Source organism: Anopheles cruzii, chromosome 3 (assembly GCF_943734635.1).
Source record: "Anopheles cruzii chromosome 3, idAnoCruzAS_RS32_06, whole genome shotgun sequence".
NCBI lineage: Eukaryota > Metazoa > Arthropoda > Insecta > Diptera > Culicidae > Anopheles > Anopheles cruzii.
This window is the reverse complement of record NC_069145.1, coordinates 53535955-53563380: the sequence shown is the minus strand read 5'-3', so window position 1 is coordinate 53563380 and position 27426 is coordinate 53535955. Positions and strand designations below refer to the sequence as shown.

The 27426-nt window shown below is 44.0% G+C and overlaps 1 protein-coding gene across 1 annotated transcript; it reads right to left on the bottom strand.

The window, feature by feature from the left end:
- Positions 1-7004: 7004 nt before the first annotated feature.
- LOC128275667 (UPF0047 protein YjbQ) lies at positions 7005-20151 on the bottom strand. Its single transcript, XM_053014248.1, has 4 exons — positions 19989-20151; positions 7627-7681; positions 7307-7388; positions 7005-7220 (listed from the first exon to the last, which is right to left on the bottom strand). The coding sequence occupies exons 1-4, from the start codon at positions 20149-20151 to the stop codon at positions 7005-7007; spliced, it is 516 nt and encodes a 171-aa protein (XP_052870208.1).
- Between the last annotated feature and the right edge of the window lie 7275 nt (positions 20152-27426).

Genomic DNA, 27426 nt, shown 5'->3' with positions numbered 1-27426 from the left:
TAGTGAGCACTCTGTGGACTGGTTTGCTAGCGCGATGTGCTTTGTTAGAAAATCAATTCAGTACTATTCGCTGGATGCATACTTCTTCTTTTTGTCGCACCGTTTTCACTCCTTTTTTTTATTACATGCGTGCAAGAGTTTAGTGTTTCGTTACTTTCGTAAGTCGGTTTGCCGTCGCACGGTGCATAAAGTAAAGGAACTTCTAGAGTGAAATTTCCCAGCAAACAACATCCACATTGTTGCGTCGCTTCACAGATTGTTTCGTGTTGATGCGCTCCATTATGCTTCTTTATTGCCACTACCACTTGAACGTCTTATTGCAGTTGCAGAAAATAATGTTGACATTCTTCGAATTCGTTGAATTCATTCTTGTCCTATGGTACAAGGTTAATTGTGAAGCATTGTATTTTTTGTGCAGCTCTCTCTCCTTCTCTATACATCTCCCTTTCTCGCACACGCATACTATTCAGCCAGATGCGGTTCGTGTTCGCTAGAATGAGATATTTGTTCTTAATTGCCAACAAAAAATATAGTATATCGTTTGAATTTCGCGTATTATTACCAGAATGGCTACCGGCGTGTTGTTACTCGAATGTGATTGAATTGAAAACTGTTCTGAACACATCGAACGAAAAGGAAACGGATGACAACAGATTTTGAGTTGAAGCACAATTGCACATATCCGCCCAAGGCTGTATTCATCGTTCGTTTCATATATTCATGTTGTCGTTTTTAATTTTTTTGTCTATTTACCCGCTTTTACTTCGTCAAGCTTTATTTTTAAGTTTTAAATATAAATTGGCAGTGCGCTTTTGTGTTTTGATGTCTCGGTTTTCGAATGCTCTTTTAGCTACCGTGTAACAACAACCAACCCTCGCATGTCCAAGGCTCAACTAGGGACGTAAGCAATTGAAGAGTTATGATTTTACGGACCCACGTAACAAATCAACGATGACGCGACGAAGCATGATTACAAATCACCAATGTCACCTGGCAGCTGGCCTAGTGACCCAACATTGATAAAAGGCTAATTTTCTTCACCAATACCAGTAACATTAGCGAGCATGTTTCAATATGCTGAACGCAATGGGAGAAGATGTGCCGATCCTTCACATATTTTTATAAACTGAACGAGAAGAGTGCTTGTTTCACAGTATTGACAGTAACCAATCTGATTTATCTGATTTGATGCAAGCGTAATTTAAATGAGAACAACTACTACGATTGGGATTGCGCCTTACAGACCACGGCGTCGAGTAAAGTAAAGGTCGGCTGTTTCGCTCATTGCCTTTGTCTATCGACTAAAGACGTTTACTGTTCAGTAGGCTTTGACCGAACCTAGTTGCTCCTCTTCTTATGCTACAAATTAATCCACATGTGCTATCGGAAGCAACTGTTTAACTAATTTATTAAATGTTATGCGAGTTGCGAGTATATTTTTTTAAATTGGCCATCGAATGCTCGACTTGTTGTTCTCCTAGTTTGGTCTTGGACGCTGTTGTTGCACATTTTGCGTGGCACCGCAGTCTGTGGTGTGGTTTGCTGGGCTTTGGAAAGACGCATACTCTGACTGGTCGCGAAGGAGAACGCATTTTGGTTTGCGTGTGCTTGTCTATTGGTGATGAGGCGTTTATAAATTGCGGTCAAGAGTTTTACTAGAGCGATTTAACCTTAAACAGTAGAGGGCGGAAATTTAGCGTTTGCTTGCGTGTTTACAAGTGGTATACAAAAAAATAATCTTACCATGTACAATATTTTGTTTTGCTACAATCTTCGTCCGCCATCGGCTTTTTCCACAAAAGCCTGCTATGTTACATAGTTCACTCTCAGCTGTTTTTTCGCCCTCTTTTCAAACTCTGGCGTCTGAATCGTGGGTTTTGCTATATGTTTTCTCTGCCGCAAACCTATCATATCTTTATGCTATTGGTGCTGCGCAAGTAAAGAGCGCCTAAGCTGAAAATCACGGGACACAGCTTGAACGTTGTTTCACGATTCGTGTTACGTGTCGTTCTGCAGGTTATGTGCTTCGCACGTCACATTTAGTTCCGAGTTTCAATGTCTGCTTTGCTTTCCCACTTGCTTCTGGTGTTTCTATGGTCTTATAGCATAACGATTCTTACCCTCCCATGGATACCCCAGCACGATGGCCGTCCGAAGCTGGCTTTTGGCGGCATAGAAATTGGTGCCCTGCGATTACGATAGATACGAGCGGGAAAAAGGAGTTTACTACAAAATATGTTCATCTTCAATCAAATAGTACCATACACTTTGTTACGGTTTTGTTGACGGATTTATTTCAATTTGGTTAATTTTTCCCATTATTTGTGTTTGCACCCCGATTAGCATAAATGCTTGGAGGATTATTTCTTGGCAGCACGGGCGTTGCATCTTTTTCCACCTTGTTGTGGGGGTTCCTAGTTTTTTCGTCTTCTACTTTTTATTAGCTTCTCACAACTATCCACGCGCCCGCGTTACCTTTTGCAGTACAGTAAGCTTAAAGTGTTTTGTGTGTGTGTGTGTTTTGTTTTGTTTTGTTGTCTTTTCACTATAAAAAATATTCACCGCTTCGCGCGACAGGCCGCCATAATTCGCGAACGGTTACGGTAATTTGGCGAACGTGTTCACGGCCAGCTAAACAATTCGTAACTAGGCGCGCATAATTGTATCGTAGCGACGAATTGCCTCCCTATCCAGACACATTTCACTAGCAAGACAAGTTGATGTTTTTGCCATTCTGGTTTTTTTTTTGTTTCGTTTTGTCACAAAATACAAAAGTTCTCCTAACAAAATGAGACGCTACAGGTTAAATTTCGATCTAGTTGGGTGGCACTTCCACATTCTGAACGCGCTACAACATGATAACGATAGTCGCGTTCCGCCGCAAAAACGAAACAGTCGCACGAAATTCAGATACTACAGAAACGGATGCGGTGATGATCTTTGACTTTGGATTGTTCTAACTAGCTAGTTTATATTCGAAGAAATATTGAACTTGTGCGGAACAGTTGTGCCTACCGTTTGGGACGCATCAGAATAGTGTGGTGCGCCTCGGGCACATTCGGCCACATTCGCTTACCAATCACCCGCCGCGAGGGGGAAGAAACTCTCGTGTTGGGGATGCCACCGATCAATATTGCAACGAATTAAACCCTGACGTTGGCGTTGGCACTGCGCAACCTTCGCTTTACCACTTGACCGTGTGGGTCGTCATTTTAACACGACGTGGGCAATATCCAACCAAAAAGGAATAGGGGAGACAGAAATGTATTCGAAATTTGCCAGATTGAAAACATTTTTTTGTTTGTTTGTTGGGTTTTCCTTATTGTTTTTTTCCTAGGTTATATCATAATTTTACTAAGTATTAGCAACTTACGCTCTAAATAATTGCTCTGTTCTAGAAAATCAAATATTGTTGTTTCGAAAAAGATTTGACATCGTTCTTGATTTTTACGGTTCTCGCACTACTAATGATCATTATAATTCTCTGTTTCGACCACGCGCTCTATCATTCTTTCGTACTGATAATAAGGAGATAACAATTTCTTTGTCACCGTGCCCAACTGGCGTAACTCTCCGTGTGCCGTGTGAACTCTTATAAATTTTAGCGCCGGTTGGGCAAGTTCGGAAATAATTTGGAACTCAAGTCTGCTCCTTTACATACACACAAGAATCCTTCAAACACCCAACAGTCTATCCGTAATCTTGGACGCTTTTGGGGCTAATGAAGAGAGGAATGAATGAAACGCACGGATGGCCTATTATAAACCAAAACTAACATGTCTGATTTTACGTGGTACCTCTTTATTCTATGGACAATTGGTTTGTATTTGGACTGTTGGAGTGAAACATGTTTTCGCTCTAACACTTTCTTTTAGTGTTGTTTCATTCGACACTAGGTTTCTTTAAAGTAAAATTCATTCAAAGGTGATGCCAATCCAATGCTCTTGCGTGTATGTAAATGCGTGACTGCCCGTTCCACCGTGGCGTTGCGGACATCGGACGAGACTTGATTTTCCAATTTAGTGTCAATGTTTGCTCTACAACATTGTACGTGTACGCGATTAACTAATTATTAATAACGTTAATTAGTTTATTTTCATTATATTTATTCGTTTTAAAGCTCATACCAAGATTTTTTTAATTTACTTTAGTTCTTCCACGTTCTATTTTAGCTTTAATTTTTTCGTACTTTTTGAGTTATTCCCGCTTATTTCATGAATTTATTAAGATCAATTTTTGTGGCTGGATGAGATGCGTGTGTGTGATTATGTGGCATGTGTGTATTTATTTGCATTTCATTACAGCTCTACCAATCGTTAAACCCAGGGCATAACTTCAACTGCTTCACGCAAAAAGTAAATGGTCTGGCGGATTTTGGGAATCTCAGAAGTGCCAAAAATACAATAGGTCCACTACAGCGCTCTTTCCGAAATCGCGTCCCTTTAGCGACCTTCCAGTACAACAACAATTGACATATTCAACAAGAAGTAGCATGAAAGTATTCTAATTGATATTACTCGCCCATGTAAATTCAGGGGCTTCAGGGGCAGGGACTTCAGGTAAATTGTCATATTTCTGCCCAGCTGTAAGTCCTCATACTCACGCAATTGTGATGCGAAGAAATCTTTAGAGTGTGAAAGTTTAAAAAAACAAATGAAATAAACAGTTGTGTATAGTTGCAAAAGAACCAAATCGTCCCTCGTCGTCCCTAAGATGCCGACCTCTGTGGTATAACCCTTTTAACGATTTGCTGGTTTGTTTTTTTGCCGCCATTTCCGTGTTGATGATGTTGTGCTGCTCGAAATAAATTGCTCGATAAGTGTGATACCTTAAGTCCTGCGCTCTAGAAGCAGCGCCAATCTCCAGGGCAACAAGGTGTACCCTTGTAACCTATAAAGCCGCTTCGTTTGAATCGGATTATTTGTGGCTTTCTTGTAGAAAGTTTATTGCTCCTGCACTTCATAATTGCCAACAGTTCAAACACGTTCGTTGCGCCATCTTACGCCGATGTTGCTACGTATCCACTTCTACGTATCATCGGAGCGCAGTCCGGCGGATTCCTGTGCCTAACACGTAGAGCGGTCCTATACAGTTCCTTGCGTTGATTGCTTATATTGCACACACACAATTCATTATGTTGACGAAGAGAACACTCGTTGCACATTTTTGTTAGTAACGCATAACTGATAACGCAAAATCATATTCCATATTGACATCAACAACAATTATAACGTCGCGGCCCTCTTGTTAATAAAATTAGAAATTGTTTCTGCCAATTATGAGGACATCTGTTTTCGAACAAGATACTTCTTCGTGTTTCTACGAAAAAAAGAAGAACAATATTTAATGCTATTTCAGTATAGTGCCGTGTTTCGTATTACCGTCATAGTGGATGTGAAATAAATTTAACTTTCCGTACCATTTCAATTTCCACAAACTTTTCTGACTTCCTTACTCTTGTGTCTGTGCCGTTCGTTACTTTCGTAGTCTCGGACATTGCATGCTTAGGAATGTTAGCAAACTAGTCTTAAAATTCGCTGGAAAGCATGTAAAAAGTTAAATATCATTTGCTACCAGAGCCGTTGTCATGATTAGTATAACAAACTCTGATTATAATTTTGTGGTGTACCAGGAACAGATAAACATATACACACACACTGAACGTCCTGCATATCTGGTTGAAGTCATCGACGGCACATCGGCACATTTGTGGTCGTTTGCTAGAAGTAATATACAACGAGGAAAATAAACAATCCATCAAACAACGAAAGAAAATCTCCATATCTTTCGCAACTGTACAGCTCATTCACATTCTAGTATGCTCCCGTTTTCCGATACGCGGCCTTGCCTTATCTGTGTGTCTTCTACTGTTTACTACGGTTCCTATTGCGTTGCTGTCGTTTCCACCGAAATCCTGCCCCTGCAAATCAGCCGTATATCGTGCAATTTACGGTGTAACAATTGCAATTATCTATAATAATGCACAGATTGAACTTTCAAAACAGAGACGGACAGAACTTATACACGGAGTTCAGTGCTCAGTTTGTAAGCCTGATGTTGTCTAAATTTGAACCTTGTTACAGTTCATGCACAGCATGTGTTCATCTCTGTTACACCTACGTCCATTTTAACGATTCAAGAAAATTCTTTAACAATTTAAAACAGGTTTTGTTTTGTTTTTGTTACCTTCCCTGACTTCGCTTTCCCCTTGTAGCCACTTTACTGTTCGATTGTTTCACTTTTTCGCTTGTACTTCACACCAGTACCTCTCTCTCTCTTAGAATTGTGCAACTCCAATTCATTGTTTGTATGTTTTCACACTACGTTCTGTCTATTACCCCGATTTTAATCCGTTCTGCCACAATTTGATTATAGACAACTGACTCGGACTAACACCCCGGCACAGAGCTGAAGGATTTTCTTTTCTTTAAAATTTGTTGCTTTTTTCGACAAGTTCAAGCTTTCGAGCCAGACCCGGTCATTTTCCTTGGGGGGGAAAATGTATTTTATTGACATTTTATTTACCAATTAGCTAGAACTCGACCGATGATTTTTGATGAATTGAAAATGAAAAGAATAAAGGGGTCCTCTTTTCGACTGATGTCTCCTCATTGGACTCGTTTTGGTTTTCTCTTTGTCTGTCTGATTTTTATGCCGAACTTGCGATCGTCGGATCCGGACATTTGCTCATCTTACGGTGCTTTGCCATTGTTAATTGCGGTAGTAATAGATGTACTAGTGGTTCTGGGAATAATAGTAGTAGTGTCATAAGTAGCATTATTTTTTAATGTAATAATGGTAGTAGTAGTAGCATTACTGGTAGCATAAGTTGAATTTGTTGCTGTTGATGTTACTGGTTTTGTGGTTGTCGCTGTTTTGGTTAAAATTGCCGTTGTTGTTGTTGCTGTTTCTTCTGTGGTAGTTGGACAGTAGTTGATGGCTTTACAGCAGAAAGCCGCTCTAACCCACGATTACCGACTATCGCGAGCAGAGCGCGGCCTTCCCTAACTGGAGGTGGAGGCGATCGGTGATACTGGCGAGAGTGGGCTACGGGCTGAGTCCCGAGGGCAACCGGACAGCGTTATCACAAGCTTCCGGGAGCCGGCGTGGTCTCGATGTTCGCACAACCAGACGCCCTGCCACGTACCGAGTGACAGTTTGCCGTCCGTGATGGGGATTGTCAGGGAGCTTCCGAGGAAGCAGGCTTTAACGTGTGCAGGCTGTGTAGTAAATGAACAGATAAAAATCAGCAAATTGGCCCGAACAAACCCAAGGTGGTGAAAAGATTTTTTTCTCGTATAAATACCATGTCGTCGGGACCTTCGCAGGAATGCCTATATGGTAAGCCTTCGGGCACTATTTTATTCAGCATCATTTCCATATCATCTCTAGAATGCAAAAGAGAAACACATTAATTAGCAACATTTTGGACAGCAAACATACGTCGAAGATGAGAAGCTTTCGTTTGTAAATATTTTACATGTTTATTTTTTGCACCTTGCTTTCTTATTACTGCAATCTTTTCACCCTGCTCTTAGTCTAACCATGTATACAATGGTGTTCAAATAGGTGTTTGCGCTTTTCTTTGCAAGAGTAAATAATGTAATTTTTATATGTACCACTTACCGTACGTCGGGATCCCAACTTTCGTTGAGTGCTAAACTAGCCGATGTGTGCAAAACTGGAAATATGAAAAAGAAAGTGATAATATTGAATAAAATGCAAACTACTTATTAGAAAACTTATAACATTTTTCTATGCTTTTGCGTGAAACACAGCAGGTAATTGGTGTATGTGTATCTTTTTTTGTCGTCCGCAGGCCCATGCTTAAGTTATTTAAGTTTCGGTTAAGAAATAGAGATGGCGCCAAGACTTGAACAATACGAAAAGATAAACTCGATAAACGCTAAACCAGGATAAAATCTCAAACTACCATTTACTTATGTTACCGTCGACTGGTTAGCGCACTTTATCTAACGCCAAGGGACACAATATAATATTTATGCTATTTAACCATAGGAAAATTCATCAACTAATCAACAAGGTGTTGCTTGCGTACATATATTGAATAACGCATTTATTGATTAAAGTAGTGGAATTTTCTCAATGGTCGACAGAAAATCAAAACTCAAACATGTCAATTACCCAAAATCTTATTTAAGTCCATCCCTGACTGTAACAGATTATAAAACATATTCAAATAACAACGTAAGTTAAAAATTCTTGCTAACATTGAAACAACAAAACCTTTTTATTTACTTAATTAGATAATAGATCTAATTTGCTGTAAGTTTGCTCGTGTGGATTAGCTAAGCCTAACTTTTGTCAGGGCTTTAAAGATGCAAATTCCACGTACATTGCTCAAACAAGGAACGATGGCAAAAACGTGCTGATGTGTAATGCCATGATTACCTTTAAACACTGGCGGTAAAGTACAACAAATTTATGGTGCAATACAACAACACTTCCGGCATGCGGAATAATCGTGCGCCCTTGGGGAGCGCATTACTCGTGTCGCGTGTATAGGCGCGTTTTGTCATGATGCACCACCATTCATGACGATTAGTGGATTAACAAATTTGTCGAAAGCGGCCGACCTGTGTGTTGCTTCGTCGTTTTGTTATTCCACTGAAATGCAGCTTTTCGTTTCGATTTTCGCTGCTTGTCAAGAATTTAATTTCTGTGTTTCACTCAACTATATTTTCCCATCAAGTTACAGCCAGCAAGAATACCGGCAATTAATGTCAATTGTGTAATCAAACTAAACCTCTTTAATTAAAAATAAATTCCCATCATGCCGCTTTCTCTTTATCTTGAATCACATGAAGCAAGGAACACACGTAGTACTAGTTCACACACAGTAGTAGTTTTATGTTAGCTAGGGTCCAAATTTTTACAATAAATAAATGAATAAATAAATAAATAGATAAATAAACTACACGTTCGCCGAACCACAAGACAATGCAATGTCCGGGGCGCCAATGATACATATTTAAATTCCTTTTTCATAATTTTGGCGCCGGTCTGCAAAATACATCAAAAAGATGGTGGCCCAGTATCAGGAGGTATTTTTCATTAAGCACTCGTTGGCCTCAAACGGAAAAACAATTCCCCGTGGCATGTGCCAACGCGTCTCGCGCGCTGCTATCGCCACGGCTCGGCCACACGCAGGACACATGACTTTTCGGGCAATGACACAAGCTGCAACCGACAGTACACACTGCGCCAGAGTGTGAGTTATGGGAAAATTGTGTCCCTGTTCGAACGAGAATATCCAGAAACGTGTCGAGCGGAAGCTAATACCAGCGACGCAGCGAAGCAGCGAGAGGCTACTAGGATCAAATGCGCTTCGAGGAAAGCAAAAATGTTCCATCATCGGATCCATCACACCCCCTTTTCGGCACCTTGATCGAAACAATGAAGTACACTAAATCAACATTGCCTCCACTTCGTCAACGGTGACGGACAAACTTAAATTACCGACTTATAACATAAAGTGAACAGGTAGAGAACCGCAGAACAACTAAATCGATCGATTGACTGGGGGCGTACGACAAAACGGCAAAAGGTATGACAAACGGTGCAAGGCACATTCATTAAAACGGAAGATAAAAATGTTTAAATTGCATAAACGCTGCACTTTCAAACAATGGGCGGAGCAAACAAGCCAAGGAGAAAGAAAGCAGCCGATCTTTACTTAATTTCAATGTACCCACGGTTGTTACTTTTGTATAAAAACAGATATCCTCGTGAATACCCCGTACGTGTCAGGCGCAATCTAAATTCAAGTCAGGCGCAAATGTTTCATTAAACGCTCACAAGCGGTAAACATGGCGTGATAATGGGTAGAGTGCACAGAAATAGCACCATTACACAACCGCCCGCTGATAATTAGGTCAACTGATTAGATTCTACTACGGATCCTGTGTTATCTGTTAGTAAGCAAACGCCATACATCATCGCGCAGTCGGACATTTGCAAAATACTATCGGAGAAACACCGGCACAGACATGGTACAACTGACGCAAAAGGAAAAGCGATAGTATAAAGCGACCAGCAAAAAAAAATAAAAACCTTATCTGCCCTAGTACAGTGGTAGCGGCGCTCGTATGATCTCTGTTTGGGCCTATTTTAACAGGAAGCATGATTATTGAGTCTTTCAGTTAATCAATATCAGTTGAGTTTGCTTTGAGGTTTAGGCAACACAATTGCGTTAAGATATTTAATTTAAGTATCTAATTTATTGCTTAAAGATGTCTACTGTTATACAACGAAGCAACGTCTTGTACACTTTAGTGCCTTTTAGTATACTTCAGTACTTTTGTCGGACTCGGGAAAAGATTTCGGGAAATACGCAGGATTTCCGGCAGAACCACTTTTACCTTGATCGGTTGTATGGTGTCCGATCAAGTAAGACATGATTAAGCTCTGCCTTCACGCAGCTCCAAAAATAAAAAACGTCCGCCGGATGGGCGTAATTTTGTAACTGTCGTACAGAGCAGCTGTGCGACTTCATTACCAATCAGCGGAGCAATAATTTGAAATCATTTCAGAATCACGATTACAAGAGACTAATAGTCAAAAACAACCAAAGGAATGTTGAACAATGTAAAACAAAACCATACGGATTTACTGTCTGTGAGAAATTTACTGGCTGATTGCACTGTTTGCATACTCTTCTTGAATTATATCATCGTGTTGTGTAAAACATAGTTAACGATTACAGTAGACTCAAGTTTGTAATTTTACCAAGGTTTTGGTGCACAGATTTATCTGAAAAAAAGCACATCAATCAGACATAGTCTTGTACACACACATTGACAGAAACGGCTAAACCTTCATTACTTCGCCTCAGGGAATTTATAACCCAAAAATAAGGCTGAGGATAAAATGAGGCTGCAATAGTCTTCATTTATCGTAAGAAACACTGTTAAGGAATGTAGACTTAGTGCCACCAACTGTAGTGCGTTGTGTTTTTGTTCCATTTAATACAGCAGTTAGAAAACTATCCCAAAAGGACAAAATATGCTGATCATTGTCCAACAAAATTGTCAGATTTGATAGCTGGATGTCAGTTTTAAAGAAACTGACAAATAAAACCTAATCAAAATAAAAACACTCCTTACATAAAAAAATAGTGTCCCGATGGACGCTGCTTTTTATTAACGATGGACCAACCGATGTGAAGAAGCGAAAGATTTAAGCTTCGACGGTGTTATCAATTATCCAACGCAACTCTCTTTGTACCTTGGTCAAACACTAAACTGAGTTTAGCTTATTGATGGATGGGCCAAGGTTTGTGCACTACAAAACGAAAGCACAAGAAAGAAAACCCTGTGATTACAACACATTTCTAGGTTTCACTCAATCTAACCGGGCGAGGTCCTTATGAATCAAGAGGTACGATAAAAAAAAAACCCTCACCACCGTAATACGCTAAAATGAAGCGCTACCGTCATCTTCTCCGCCATTCATTCATTCATGATTCTTTGCATTGCTTGAATATCTGGGTCGCCTATCCTTCGCTGTGGCCAGGAGAGCATGTACACACACACACGCGCGCGGGCGCGCAAACACCCGCACCGCAAGACTCTCGCGCGGCTCGACGCAAGAGAGTACTTGCCACGCGTATCTGCTATACACACAGCACTGTGTTTCAGGATCTTCAGACATGTCATATATTTTTGTGCGCCTTTGCTGGGCACTAACGAACGACGGGCTGACGGTCGGAAGCCTGCCGGCGGCGGTGTGCGTTATGATGTGTCGTAAAAACGATGTTTGTAGTGGCGTTGTCTATCATGCACCGTAATTTCCGTCATGCTCCTTTCATTACCTCAACTTCATCCTCCAGTGCGGCATGACAGAGGCTAACGACAATGAAGAACCACCACGACCGTGTGAATTAACTCAATTGCAACAAATGCGTTATTTTGCTGCAAAAGATGGGTTGCCTGGAGATAATTACGCCACCACCGTGTTTTGGGTTTGATAGCGGGCAACTTTGCGTTGAAGCAAGTGTACACTCTTGGTTCAAATTTAATAAATTGTATGTGGAGAAATGTCTTAGCATTCACTCCGTCAGAAAACTCGTTCCCGAAGGTAACCATTCTGCAGTCCAAAACGGCGTCCAGATTTGCGTTTGATTGACAGCGTTCGGCACGGTGTTGAGAAGTGATCTTGCGCGCTCTTAAACAACAATATTTTGCTCTCAACTCCTTTAGGGGTCTTATTTATTTTATTCGTATTTTCATGTGCTACTTCTCTCCTTCTCTATCTACCGGGTTTTCTCATTTTTGTTCTTTAATAGTTATCTTTCTTTTCTACTCGTTTTTAATTTTCTATTCTTGTTGTAACGTTGTAATACGATTCTCTCCAAGCAAAAAAACACACAACTTTTTCTCTCTCTCTCTCTCTCTCTCTCTCTCTCTCTCTCTCTCTCTTTTCTATCATTCTACTATCATTTTGCAACACTATGTGCAACTTCCGTGATTTACATTCTGGCCGGTCTTAACCGTACATTCATCAATTTAAGTTTTTGGATTACACTAACCAGTCTCTCACTGGCTTCAAACTGACAGCTTCCGACATGGAACGCGGATTACTCCAGAGACGAAACTAACCAAGGAAGACAAGGCATTCGTAACATTTGATGTTTGTTCTCAAAATTGCGATCTATTTGTTGGATTTGGTGAGAAATTTACCAGCGAGACTACGACACTGTGACAATCTCAATGTTGCTAGCGTGAACAGCACCAGGCAGGTTGTAAAGGCATCCTTTGTCGGAGCCCTTTCCGCGTGGTCTATATGTGGCTTGCTAAAAAAGCTACCGGAATCATAATCCTTTTCTTTCTATCTTTTTTTTGCTTTTCAGGCTTATCAAACTGTTTCTAGCATGCTCTCTCTCTCTCCCTATCTGTCGCTCTCTTTCCGCACCAGAGCATTGTTAAGTCCAATGAATCAACGTTGCATGGACATGGGGACGATACTGAACTGCAGGTCATAGAGAAAATAGAGAAAGAGTCAACGATAATACGAGAGCGAAACAGAGAAAAAAGACGAATGCAACGAAACTCGACCAACCGTCACGATTACTTTAGTCAGGTCATGGACACGGATTTTTTGGTTCCTTCTCGTATCCTGGGACCGGGTGTGTGTGTGCACCACCACAGGATACTAGATGAAGCCAGAGCTTCGTCAGATTTCGTGCCTCATTCGCAACATTCGGTTTGCTGCAACGCAAACGACGAGAGCAAACCTATATTCGCGTTCTCGCTGCCTCTGTAACCATCAACACCAGCCGCTGCCAAAATCCAAGTGATGAGAGCATAACGCCCAGCATACAGTCTCTCTATCTCTGTCGTTATTTCTCTCTTATTTTCCCCTCTCTCGCTCTCTCTCTCTCGGATGAGCCTGAAGTGGGCTAGTGAATGTTGACATGGTCAAATGAAATTCGATATTTTAGGTGAATGCCAAAAACGACAGTGAGTAGTGTACTTGGCATGAGGGTCACTGGTATTGGATACGAAAAAAAACACAACACTCCCAGCCACGGGCTGTTTATCGATGAGGCTTTTTAGCCTTAAACCGATAACCGCGGCGATAGTTTGTGATTTTAGCATTGAAATGCTCCATGCAGAGTCGCGCCCATCGACAGTTGCATTCTAGGTGCTAACAACAAAAAAAAACAACGCGTTTCCGGGCAATAGTTTAAAGGGAATTGTGGAATTCCGTAAAATTGGGTATATCGTAAAATGTTGGGCACATTCTGCAAAATGGAACATTGTCGCGAAAGAAAGATTCGTAACACTCGTCGATTACCACTTCGCTTTCATCGTTTTATAACCCAACGCATGGTGTGCTCCACAAATCAACCTGCTCCAGAATTAACGTCACCCGGAACACATCGACCGCCGCCGTGCGGCAGGGTGGTGCTCTGTGCTGAGTGGTCGATATTGCCCTGAATAAGACGGTGGAAAAGAATGGAAGCCCAGGAACGGGGTACGGGAGCCAACCCGGGCGGCTGGTTGGACCGAAGGACAGTATTATTAATGCATTGGAAATTTACATACATGCTTGAACGAGTGCTTTTGTACAAGGAAACAGCTAGGTAAAAAAATGCTACATACTAAACCATAAATAAATACACCATCGGGTCATTGCCACATACGTTTTGACGATCAATTAAGAATGTCGATACACATTATCTAACTACACATTTAATGGCTGTGATGGCCATCGATTCGGATCATCAAAATTTAAGCTCGAGGGTCGAACATTATCAGCTTCATGATCGGGGTATGTTGGTTTTGTTCATTATTATATAATGTTCGATAAATTAACGTCCCAACCAACTTTTTCGCTAAGAACTGCTTCGTTCACATTTTGGACGGCCAAAAAGTTTGACAGAAACTCCAAAGCTTACTGCGATCACAACGCACGAATGCACGCACGAATCTGCCATCCATATCCCATGCAATGCCGAAAACAAAAACAGAAAAATACATTCAGCAATACCGGTCAGTCCTCAAAAGCAAACCCGGCGGACGCAAGTACACCCAGCATCCGGGAGGGAGAGCCGACCGAAAAGACGGCTTTTCCCCGACAGCACGGTTTTCGCCATCTCATAATTTAGATTTATATCTGCAGAGTATTCTTTATTCATACACGCCCAGCCCAGCCAGTCACCGGTGGCCGTGGCTCAAACGGAAACGCGATCAGAGGCAACCAAGAAACGCCGTCGCCGTCCTCGTCGTCGTGACTATTTCATGCTCCTCCGTTTTCGTGCGTTCAATACGGTCACCGCACTGTGCGCCAATTTTTCTACAATCTCCCTTTGAATATCCGCGCTTCGGCACTTGTGAGGCTCCTTTTTGGAAGATACGACGCCCGTTTGCCTATCGCACACGTAAGGTGGTGGCCATCCTTCCGGGTCACTATCGATCTCGTTGAAATGCGTGAAGGCTGCTCCGTTGGCTTCCTTAGCTTTAGTTTCTGCTGCTTGACCTGCGGTGGCGGGCTACTGTCTTGCCCGATTCGTACGGCGGTCCCGGCAAAACCCTTTCCCAGGTCAATAAAAGTACGAATGATAGATCTTCAGTTCAACATAAGGCATTATGTAAGAACCCAAACACGCAAAATTTTGCACTTGTTATGTGTGTGTGTGTGGGAGAACGAGCACATTTGCGCAACAATTTGCGACGCATCAGAGCGAAAGGATCGAACCTTGCATTGCGGAAGAAAAACCACAAAACGCAGACTAAATAGCTCCCCAAGGAAACTCATTTTTTCCGGCTCCTTTCCGGCCCGTGTCCGTCATGTTCAGCGGGTCCGTCATTTCCGCGTAAGGTTGCGCCCCGCAACACCCAGTAAATAATTCAAAATTGACGACGTACCTGACGGCACCGGACGGGCGGGCGCTCTAGACCTAGGAGCCCCGGGACCGGGACAAAAAGACAAATGACAACGATACTCGGTCACGCAAACCGCAGCTTTCAGGACCAGTTTCTTCCGGCCAGCTCCCGGGTGTAAGAAAAGCCCCGCCCCGCTCAACCTCAGGGAACTGTCTGTCAGGCGCCGGGGTCAGGGAATCGGATAAGTTACCGTTGACCAAGGAAGGGAAGGGATTTTCTATTTTCAATTCTCCCGCACGCGACTGCAGCAACAGCACGGGCGGAAGTGCACCACCGCCGCGGTGGTGCACACACGTTACGTTTACGAAGTGAAAAACGGACTTGTGGTTTCTTGTCCGGTGCCGGAAGGGCAACCCGGATCGCCCGACGCAACGGCCTGCGATTCCGTGTGACGAGCGATTTGCTTCGGTCACTGGGTGTGTAGCCTTCCGTTGGAAAATCGCGCTCACGTACCACGCCGCGCGCGCTGCTTTGGTTTGGCTTCTTGGCGCTAAATAAGTAATCAAGACATATTTCAAATAGTTGGCTGTTTATCGGGTAGCTAATTATCAGCACATTTCCATCGCAATTAGCCCCCGCCCGGCTAGACTGAGAGCCACGCGGGTCCATGGTCGGTGCAGACGAAGCATAACGACGGCAGGCAGGAGACCTCCCGAGTAGTACTCGTGATGCACTGCCGATGAACCGTGATCGTAGACACCGGCAGCAGTCGCCTCCGACTGGGCTTTTTAAACTGAGTGCGTGTTTGGATTTCCTCCGATCGTGGAACGTTAAATGATCGTTAAGTTGGTCGTTTACGCAGGTTCATGTTAGAACAGCTACCAAAAGTAGTTTATGCGCTAAAAACAACACAGTTTAGGAGGAAAGGGTGTTACGGTCTAAAAATGATCAACTTCAACTTGACGCATCGTTTTTCATAGTGCATCAAAAAATCCTCCAAACCTCTCATTTTAAAGATGTTTTTGTGTAATATCATACCGATTATTCGATTTTGACATTTGCCCTTCATTTGTGGAAATGGCGTCGAAAAAAGAGGAGCATCGTCTCAAAATCTTGTACCGTCAGCGCTAAAATCCGAGCTACTCGCACGCCAAGTTGGCGAAATTGTTAAGTGTGGCCAAGTCAACGGTCACCAATGTATCAAAAGTGTTCGGAGAACGTTTAACGACAGTCAGAAAGACTGGATCAGGTGGAAGTCGGAACCAGAAGACCGCAACAACGACGAAACGAGTGATCAGTTGTTTCAAGCGAATCCCAAACTTTCCGTCCGAGATGTCGCAAGCAAGCTGGAAGTATCGTCTAAAACCGTGCATCGAGCTAAGAAACGAGCTGGTCTAGCGTTCTACAAGGAAGTAAAGCCTGTCCCACGTAGAACCGGGAACAAACAATTGAATTACCTCCATCTCGGGGTTGGTTTGTCTTAGAAAGCATGTCAAGGTGTCAAAATGAAATGAGAAAAATATCATAAATTTATTTTGTTGGTCGTCGGATCAAATCGCGAGCTTTCTGTGGAATGCGCGCCATTATTTTCTGCACAATCTTCTGGTCCACCTCAGCGGTTAATTTGTTCCAATTTATTGCCATCTCTGCAACATCCTACATCACCTATCCAGTCTTCTTTAACTTCCCAATGTTTGATTATTGCCCAATAATTTTCGATTGGGCGGAGTTCAGGGCAATTTGGTGGGTTGATATCCTTTGCGATGAAATCCTTCTTTTTGTCACGGTATCACTGAACTACCTCCCTGCTGTACTGACAGCTTGTCAAATCAGGCCAAAACTTAACCGGACCTTTGTGTGACTTAATAAATGATAGAACTCGCTTTTTGAGGCACTCTTCCATGTACAGCGTTGAGTTGAGTCGTCGTGTTTGTGATGAAAACTTTGGTTTTCCGACCACAGGTGTAGATTCCTTGCCAGATCATTAGTTTCCGTGCAAATTTTTTGGCGAATACATATTTGAACTTGGACAGGACATCTCTCTGTGCCATGGCAAGATAACATTTTGGTCCAGGAAGCTATCCAAAATCCATTTTCATGTATGTTTCGTCGTCCATAAGCAAACATCCTTTTAACCTCGTCAGAACCTTCTCGTACAACTTTCTAGCGCGTGTTTTAGCGATTAGGTTTTGCTTAAATGTCATGTTTGGATGCTTACATGTAAGCAAAAAACACTAGCTTTCATAGACAGATCCTCCGGACAGTCCTTCTGCTGGCACCTTTTTTTTTAAATAACCCGAACCGGGGTTCCAGGATTTGCCGCAATTGATCTCAAAACCTTCCAGATCAGCTGCCGGTCGTATGTTCTACTACGATACCTACTCTGAATATTTCGGTCTACGGTATTGGGTTGCCGTAAACGTTAAAGCACAGCATATACAGTTGATTTTGCGAATTTTTGTGTTTTTGAGATTTTTAAAGCAGACCACGTGGGGTTCTCGTCGTGATTGTGCAGAATTAGTTTTCTTCTTTTGAGTTCTATTAAGCATAACTTTCTATAAACTTTCAACACTGAAAGTCGAATGTTTACTGAAGACATTGGTGTCAAAACTTTTGAAATTCGACCACCAGAGGCACTGCTAGAAGACATACAACTTTTCCCGATTCTACTTGCGACAGGCTTTAGTGACTCCAGATCGTGACGACAAGCAAAACATGCCGGCCAGAAAACGATCGCGGAATCTGTGCATAAAGATGATCACGAAATTTTCTGCGTAGTGCAGGATGATGAAACGTACGTCAAGGCAAACTCTAAACAGCTTCCTGGACAGAAGTACTATACGGCAGTTGGAAGAGGAAAGAGATATTTGCAAGAACATAAAGCTGTCGAAATATCTCATATGGCAGGCTATCTGTTCCTGTGGTTTAAAAAGTGGCATTTACATCGCGACCGGGACCATCAACCAGGACATTTACTAGGGGTGTGCATTGAGAATCGGAATGTTAAAAAGATGGCTGTACCTGCCGATTGGGAATTCCCAGTTTTGCTGTTCATGCATCATTACCTTGTGTTGATATCCGGTAAATGATTTCAGGTTGAAAAAACAAATATTTCGGTTTGCAACCCATCTTTGAAAGGGTTAAACTATGTCAACTTTTGTGCCTGAAAATGACGTGTTGCGGGGATTATTATTTTTCTGCTCCTGTTGAAGAAAACTGCTTCGGAATCGCACCAAATGCTTGTCGGGACTTGTGTTTGGAAGATCACAGTGCTTTGAGTGGTTTAAAACATTTCAAAATGGCGATTTTGACTTTACAAAAAAAAGCCTTGAAGGACTCCAAAAAACGGACTTTCTGGTGGGACAGAAAGGTGTGGTGTTTCACAAGCTCCTAAAACCTGATGGAAACGTTAATTCCGATCGCTACTGACAACAAATGATCAATTTGAACCATGCATTGATCGAAAAACGACCAAAATGCAATTCTTGTGGGTTCCAATGGGGGCGCCTGGTGGCCCGTGGAATCAAGCACCAGGCGCTCCAAAAAACAAAACTGTTTCAGGATACTATCAAATCACTTGGATGGGAGCTGCTATCCCTCCCCGCGTTATTCACTAGACTTGGTTCTTTCCGAATATCATTCATTTTCATCGATGGGACACGTATTGGCTGAGCAGCTCTTCGTTTTCTACGAGGAAGTCGAAATTGGATGACTAATTAGTTTACTTAAAAAGTCGAAGAATTCTTTCGTCTGGGAATCCATGATTTAGCAGAGAGATAGGACAAATGTATAGCTAGCGATGGCACATACTTTGAATAAAAAAGAAAATCGCATTAAAATTTTATAAACATTTTTGTGTGATTCCGGCATTCCGATTCTCAATGCACACCCCTAGTATGTCCGAGAGTGCCTGAATAAACGTCTGTTACCTTTTCTTAGAAAACACAAAAGTTCCGTTCTGTTTTGGCCGCATTTAACATCCTGTCGTTATGGGAAAAAGGCCATGGAGTGATATGCAACAAACAACGTCCAGGTGGAGGTGCCCAAAGAAATGTACCCCGCCAACACGCCAGAACTTCGCCCAATCGAAATATATGGGCCAATCGTCAAGCGGAACCTCAAGAAGACTCGTAAAACAGTTGTCAGTGAGATGAAATTTAAAAAAAACTGGCGTTGATGAAAGGAGTCAAACGAATGGTCCGGCAATTCGCATTCCGCAAGGGTTGAATGATATGTTTTTCCATATTCTGTATGAAATGAGCTTTCAAAAGAAATATTACTTGATTTTTTAATAAAATGTTTGACTGATTTACCCTTTTTTGACCAATTTTCGACCGCAACACCCTTTATTTTCACGGTGAATCGTTATGCAATATGAATTGCCAAATACATTTGTTCGAAGCTGCAATCAAACAATGAATAACTTTACTGAAACAACTTGCAATCTTGTGTGTGAATCTCTCGCAAAAGCCAAAAGTCGGATATTGCATAATCTTTCGCCCGACGAAAGGACGAATGCATGCAGATACCATGCGGACGCTACCAAAGTCCTTTCGCGGCTGACAGAGCCCCTTCCCGGTCTTTAACCCTGACCCACATTTTCTGACCCCTTCTGCCCGGCAGTCTCCGGTTACTTACTTTGAACGTGGCACAGTCCGACCGAAAACTGGCCCAACTCCGGCATCTGCCGTAGGATCTCCTCCGTCACCAGGTGCACCCCCCGGTGCTGGGGCCGTAGGTTGATCTTTCGCTGAAACCAGGCGGAACCAATCTGTATGCCGCGGTGATTCGATGAAGCCATGTTAGTGCTCTTCTCATATGATGAGCCCGTAGTAGTCGTCGTCGTCGTCGTCGTCGTCGTCGTGGTCGTCGCCGCTCTGGCCACCGCTGCCGAGTTCACTCCCACCAACGTCTGCTGCTGCTGCTGCTGCTGTGGGTGGTGCGGGTGATGGTGATGCGGCAGATGCTGGCGTTGGTGGTGTCCGGCGGCGGAATGGTGGTGACGGTGACTGGCCGCCGAACTTCCGCCTCCACTGCTTCGCTCACCCGCCTCACCGCCAGCGAGACTTTCTCCACCGTCCGCTAGACTCGCCTTCCTGCACCGTTCGCTAGCCGCTCCTGCCCCTCCCCGTGCACTCCCTCCTCTCACCCGGCCTCCGGCGGATGCGGGCGGCGGTTGCGAGGACGACGACTCGTCGGTGACCGATGAAGGAGGGCTGCTCCGTTTGCGGGAGTGATCCGTTTTGAGGCAGGAAAGTGGCGCGAAATGTGTGACAATTACTTAACACGCCCTCACCCTGCCCTTACACCCGCCGCCGTGGCGGAAATTGCACCAACTGGGGACAACTGATTCGCTTCCACAGAACACTAGGCACCGAGCGAAGGTGTTGGGCGCCACCACAATACTACGGCCGGGGTTGGGATCTTTTGTTGCTTCTTGGTTCTGCTTTTCTGTTGCACGATCAACTGAACCTAACCCAACCGCACCAACCGGTGGCCGCAGCCCGCATTCAATCACGCACTCACACAGCCACACACACACACACAAACGCGTACCCTTCCGACACTGTCGTTCCCAAAAAACACTATCCGATCGACGCACTTGCTGCACTCCGACACATCCCGGCTGGCCGATTCTTCCGCTCCCGATCACACTATTTTGAAGGCTGGCAGCACCACGAACCGTGCACTATTGCTACTGCACACACACACCCAAGCACCACACTTTACAAACGCCGACAGCGCCTGCTTCGTCACAGCACAGGAAGAAAGTAGAGAGAATTGAGCATGTGTTTCACAACCCGTGGATAGTGATTTACGAATCTAGCAACCACGGGAGAATGGCTAAGCATTCCTAGTAGTAGACACGGAAATAAATGAAAGGATCGCGCCAGGAATGTAGTAAGCAGGGACTCCATTTTTCCTCACAGTTCAGCTGTCACGTCTTCCGGCTTCCGGCATGGCCGTTTGTGTTTCTTTCGGTGTTTTTCTCACTCTTGCTGCAGATATGCTCCTCGCGGGCCGCCCTCGTGGTCTTTGCTGACTCTCGCGCGTTTCACGCTCACTCGCACGTCAGGCTCACGATTATCTGTCAGTCGGGCGCTGGTTCCGTTCTCGCCTTTTTCGCTCCCGAGCAATAACGCACGCAATTTGTTCGCTAGGCTTTGTTTTGCCCAACCCGTAGCCGAAATTCCTCTCTCTCTTCTCCGAAGTGATGCTCCCCAACAAGGTGTTCGTGCTGCTGCCCCAGCACATGCCATGCGTGCCAAATGCGGGATCGGACGAAGGTAATACTCGCGCGCGTGGGGTCCTTTTGGTCCTAGTGCCCTTCGCGCTCACTACGGGTTTTAGGTGATGTCCTTCTCACAATATCACCTAACGCTCTCTCTCCCTCTCTCTCTCTCTCTCTTTCTATCCCGTTATTTTCTTTCTATCCATATACCTCCTCGCTCCCACGGAATTGACCACTCTATAAGGCGGTTAAGCGAACACCGCAAAATCCTTGCACAACGTGAAGCTCTGCTTCAATATTTTGGGAGTTTTATAAATCAGAACAGTGAAAACCATAAGCACTTGGTCGAGGGCGCAAATTCCACCAGCGAAAAGACGAAACATTCTTCATGATAGATTTCATTAAAATTCCGAAACATCACAGAAACCGGGCACACGCACGAGCAGGCGGTTTTCTTAATTTTTTTCTGCTTTTCCGAACCGGCGCCTCTAGGAGTGGTGACTGATGTAAAGTTTTGCTCCCAGTTTTGCTCTGCTGCTCCCCAATTACCACATTATTCAAACTTTGTAATGATTATCAAACGTTTTTTATTAATTTTAACAAACAATTTGGGCTCATGCACAACAGCTCATCAAAGCAACCGAGCACCGTGTTGAAGCTTTCCTCACATTTATGCTGCAGCCCCATAGAAAATTGAACAAAAATCGGTCAACTTTGACGGCAAGGATACGACCGCGACTTTCGAATCCGTGCGGCCGGGCACTTTGGGTTTTGGGCGGCCTTCTGAATCCACCACCTACTCACTCATACACCGCCGTTCGGGGCCGCCGCCTGGACGGACGGGCGGTTGGAAAGAATAGCGCACTAGGACGCAGGGGAATATATGCCATTGTTGCCTTCTCTCGTTTTTCTTTCCATTCCGCCGTTCGCTCACGCATTTTCCACTAACAGTTTTGTCATGAGGCACACAAAATGTGGTCGATTTTTCGCTCCTATTCGCTGGCATTGCTTTCGTAGCTGTTCTGTAACAACCCCATGAACCGCGAAGAGTTTCTCCCCTGTTGGTGGAGCCTTTCACGCCCCGGGTTCACGCCGCCGCCCCGGAGCTTTCCAGTATAGTGCTCGGGCCAAGAGAAAAACCGACACCGCGCGCGCTGTTGTGGGTTTCGCAGCTCCGAAAACTGTTGGCCGACCTCACGCGATACATACGGTTGATGCTGTAATAATCATGACAGCGAAATTCCACACTTTCACTCCTTGACTCCTGAATCGCTCGCGCGTTCGCGCGCGCTTCAACACTCGGCGATGCTCCCGCAGAACAAATCCCTAGCCCTCCCGATAGCGATATTCATTATGGCCAGAGTTGCGGAAGAAGAGAGCGAAAGAGACACCCAGAGAAAGAGAGAGGGAGAAAGAAAGAGAGAGAGAGAGGATTGCAGCATACATTGTCATTAGCATAAGCTACCTTCTTCTTCTCGGGAGCGACCTAGTGCCAGATCTCGCTACCGTCGATGAGGCTCGATGCCCGCGCGTACCATGCGACAGGCATTATCCTTTATTGCTGCCGAGGTAAAAAACCTCTAGAACCATCACTATGCCCTGCCGCAGATAGGGAATCACTAGACCCTCACTATGCCCTGCCTGCTGTGATGCAGATAGTTGCGCTTCAGCGGCATGTGCCTGGTGTCCTGGAATTACACAATTGCTTTAACATTTGCCGTGGGCCATGGCCTAGTTAGCATCAAGGGCGCAGCAGTTTCGGGCGTAAAGTTCCCCGCGATGCCTTCGTATATTGGCCTGATCACGGGCCTAACGGACGTATGTGGGAAACCACGAACAAACTTCTCTTAAAGCACTACAATTTTGCCGCACTGCCGTTCCCGAGTATCGCAGGCAACGGTCCGACAGAGAGCCGCTTCTTCTTGGTTCGAGTTTTCTGAACCCACTGCTGCCTTTGGCGATTGACGATTCTGTTTGCTAACATTTGCTGTACGTGTGCATCGGCTTCTGGTGAACGACAAGGCAGCGCCCGCGACAAACGGGTGTTCTTGCACTCGTGACACGCACTGTGGCGTGCGAACAATTTACTGTACAAGCCGAACACATACCCCCGTAACACGGCCACGAGCACGGATCCCAGTCCCGCTGGATTCACGCAAGAAGAAAAATAAAAACTTTGGGGACCGGACCGACCGACCGACCGACCGAATTGAACTCGATTCTGTTTTATGTAATTTCAGAACCGTTTTTTCTCCACAGACGTTTTCCCTCTTTCCATTCGCTTGTTTTGTCTTCTTCTTTCCGTTCTGCCCAATTTTCCTCACAGCTGCTCCTTATCTCTCTCTCAATCTCATTCGAAACTCTCCCTATCTATCTCTCTCCCGCTCTGTCGCTCTCTCTCTCTTTCTTAAGGACACTCTTAAGGCATTCTTTGTCTCTTTCAATCTGCAAACTTGGCTTCTCACTTGCTCACACTATGTGCTGTATAGGCTCACGCTCAATGCCTTGGCGGGGTGTATATCCTTTCGTCCGTGCGCTCCCTTTCCAGGAAAGCCGTGCGTGTACTTCCATCCGCCTCCGCCCCGTCGCTCGAACGGGTATGCACGCGATCTTGTTAGCGGTAACCTTGCGCCTACACACATGTGGTATATCCTTTTATCTTCTCTCTCGCTTTTTTATCAGCCCCTCTCAGGCTCTCCATCACTAGATTTGTACCTTTTCCTTGCGATACTGTTGACGACGGTTTCGGCATGCAATCAATTTCGTTTCAACTCAAGCCACACATCCAAGCTGACCAACGGCGGCTGGATGCAAAGGAATGCACGTTCGCGTTCACTTTGGCGGCCTGCCGCTTGTGAAACACAACTGTCGCCGCAACGCATACCAGAACACAGGGATTCGATCGCTTTCCCAGGTCAATATCGACGCCCCAAGCTCGATTCGACTGACTCTGGGATTCGTTTTTGTTGGCCTCTCCTGGCTTCACTTCGACCACAAAACACGAGTGTCGTGCGTTTTTGGATCCAACTATTCGTTCTTTTCCACAATATTACCGAAACACTGGACTTTGGTTCAGTCCTTGAAAAGCAGAACGCGGCGTTTTCTAACATTTGTATATCCCTGTCCCGGATTCGAGTAGACCATGAGGAACGGGAACAACCTCTTACGATGGGGAAGATAAAAGATAAATTCTCTCTCCAAATCTCGTGTAATGCTGAAATGTTTTTCGATTTTGACATATTGAATGGCTGAGAGGAAGAGAAAGAAGAAGTTCGTCTGAAGTTGAGCGGAAGAGAAGAAGAAGAAAAACATGTGCTGTCACATTATTTGCCCAGTGAAAATTGTAAAAACCAAGGGGAGGGGTGATTTTTTCCTAACTAAGAGCAGACAACTGAAAACGAAAAGACCAAGTCGAAAGACAAAGACTAAGAAAAGACAACCCGAACTAAATTGTTTTCCCATTTTTTCAATTAATTAGGAGCATTTCTGCATGACACTAAATATGCAAGTATTTCTGAAAAAATATATGAGTTGTCTTATGATTGTTAAAAAGGACATAAAATTATCTACATGTTCATTGTCAGGAAAAGTGAGTTTACTGGAAAACTAACCCAAGGAAAACTATGTCCGTTTTTGTGTCCGTTGGACCGTTCAAAGGACTGCACAAAACACCATCAGCGGGCGGTCCAACGGATACAAAACGGACTTAGTAGCTCCTTACTGGGGGGGCACACGAAGCGTAAATCCGAGCGTAAAAATGTCAAATGTGGCCCCCCAGTTAGGTTGTATATGTTTCTGAAACAGTTTGTATGTGACGTTTGTATCAAACAGTTTGTAAACAGTTGGAACTTTGGTTTTTTTTTTCAACTGAGTTAATTGTACTTAACAGTTACTTTCATTTCAGCGTTATGGATCATCCCGCGTCACCAGGTGCCACTTCCACTGACCTGTGTGAAGCCAGATGTAGTAGGACGGAGGCAGAGCGGCCAGGTGAAGCTGTAGCTGATGTGGCCTGGCAAGTCGATGGCGGTTTTGAGAGTTTGGAACTGCAGCAAAGGCGTGATCTGCAGGTGCAACAGGAAGGAGATCTGGCGCAGAATAACCGTGATTTGCTGCAAAAGGAACGAGATCTGGTGCAGAAGAACCGGGATTTGCTGCAAAAGGAACGAGATCTGGTGCAGAATAACCGGGATTTGCTGCAAAAGGAACGAGATCTGGTGCAGAAACAACTTGATTTGGAGCGAAAGGAACGAGATCTGGTGCAGAAACAACTTGATTTGGAGCGAAAGGAACGAGATCTGGTGCAGAAACAACTTGATTTGGCGCAAAAGGAACGAGATCTGCAGAAGCAGAACTGTGCTCTAGAGCAACGGACAAGGAAGTTCTAGAAAGAAGAAGCAACAGAAAGAGCTCCCACCTCTGCCCGTCACGAACCTCAAGGAACCCAGAGACAATGAATCAGGCATCGGAGGAGGTGGTGTAGCTAAACATGTCTTTTATCTATATATATAAAAATCAAGTTGTGTCTGTATGTCCCTTATAGACTCCGAAACTACTGGACCGATTGACTCTAAATTTGGTATACAGGGGTTTTTGGAGCCGGGGAGTGCAATAGTCAAGGTTAGAAACCCCTCACCCCCCTCTTTCTTTGCCCTCCCATACAACTAACTGTTAAAAACATCAATTACTCCACAAGTTATGGATCGAATTTCATCAAAACTTGCACAGTGGTTGCTGGTCACCTGAGAAACCATGTGACGAAATTTGGTCCTTGCAGGACGAGGGGAAGGGGGGGTCCCCATACAACCCCAATCCTTAAAATACGTCCTAGGGCAATATGGGTATCGTTTCTTAGGTTTTGGTGGTCTCTAAATCGATTGGTTTCACTTAAAAGCCTTTTCCTTCCTTCTTCCACCTATCACCACCCTTCTTGAAGTAGTGTGATGTTGGGGGGAACTGCGTAGTTTGCGTTTAATTTTTAAAGAAGGTGAGAAAGAGAGGAAGAGAGTGATAGAGAGGGAAATAAAGATAGAGTGAGAGAGGGGGAGAGAGGGGGAGAGAGGGCGGGAGAGAAAGAAAAAGCGAAAGAAAGAGAGAGGGGGGGTAGAGAGAGAAGGGGGGAGAGAGAGAAAGAGAGAAAGAAAGCGAGAGAGAGAGAGATAGCAACGGACTGCTACAGCCTTCTAGATTGCAATTAGGATCATATAGTAGAAAAAGTACATTTCACACCTCTCGGGAGAGGGGCTTTCACACCTCCCGGGAGAGGCGTGGCAACGCGCGCCGGGATCAGCTAGTGTACGATAAAAACAACTACAAAAAGGCCAAGAAGCGGAGTATCTTCTGGCCTACAGATTCCAGCTGTAACTGTCTCCTTTGCACGGTATAAATGTCGTTTTGGTCTCTTACAGATCGCAGATCCAGGAAAGATACAAGTTGGCGCCAACGCAGAAGAAAATAAAGAGAAAAATGCAAAAAATGATCCGATCATACAAAACGCTGGACACGCGAATGGAATGTAGAAAGAAAGAAAGATTCCGATCTAAGTTTGGATGAAGAAATATACTAATGAGTATTCTATCAAACGTTTAAATAATAGTTCACTTCGGATGGTAATAATTACTTGTTTCTGAATTGCCAAGAAAAAATAATGCTAAAAAATAGGTACAAATTTTCGCCCCATTGAACTTTTACAATTTCCTACCCCTCACAAACCAGTGCGTGAGAAATGTCATTTGCCAGAAATGTCAACGAGAACGAGATGTTTTTTTTTTGTTTTTTTTTGGTATTTTACAAATTGTTATCAAAGTACAAAAACTGAGCGGAAGGTAAAATTGTAAAATTGAA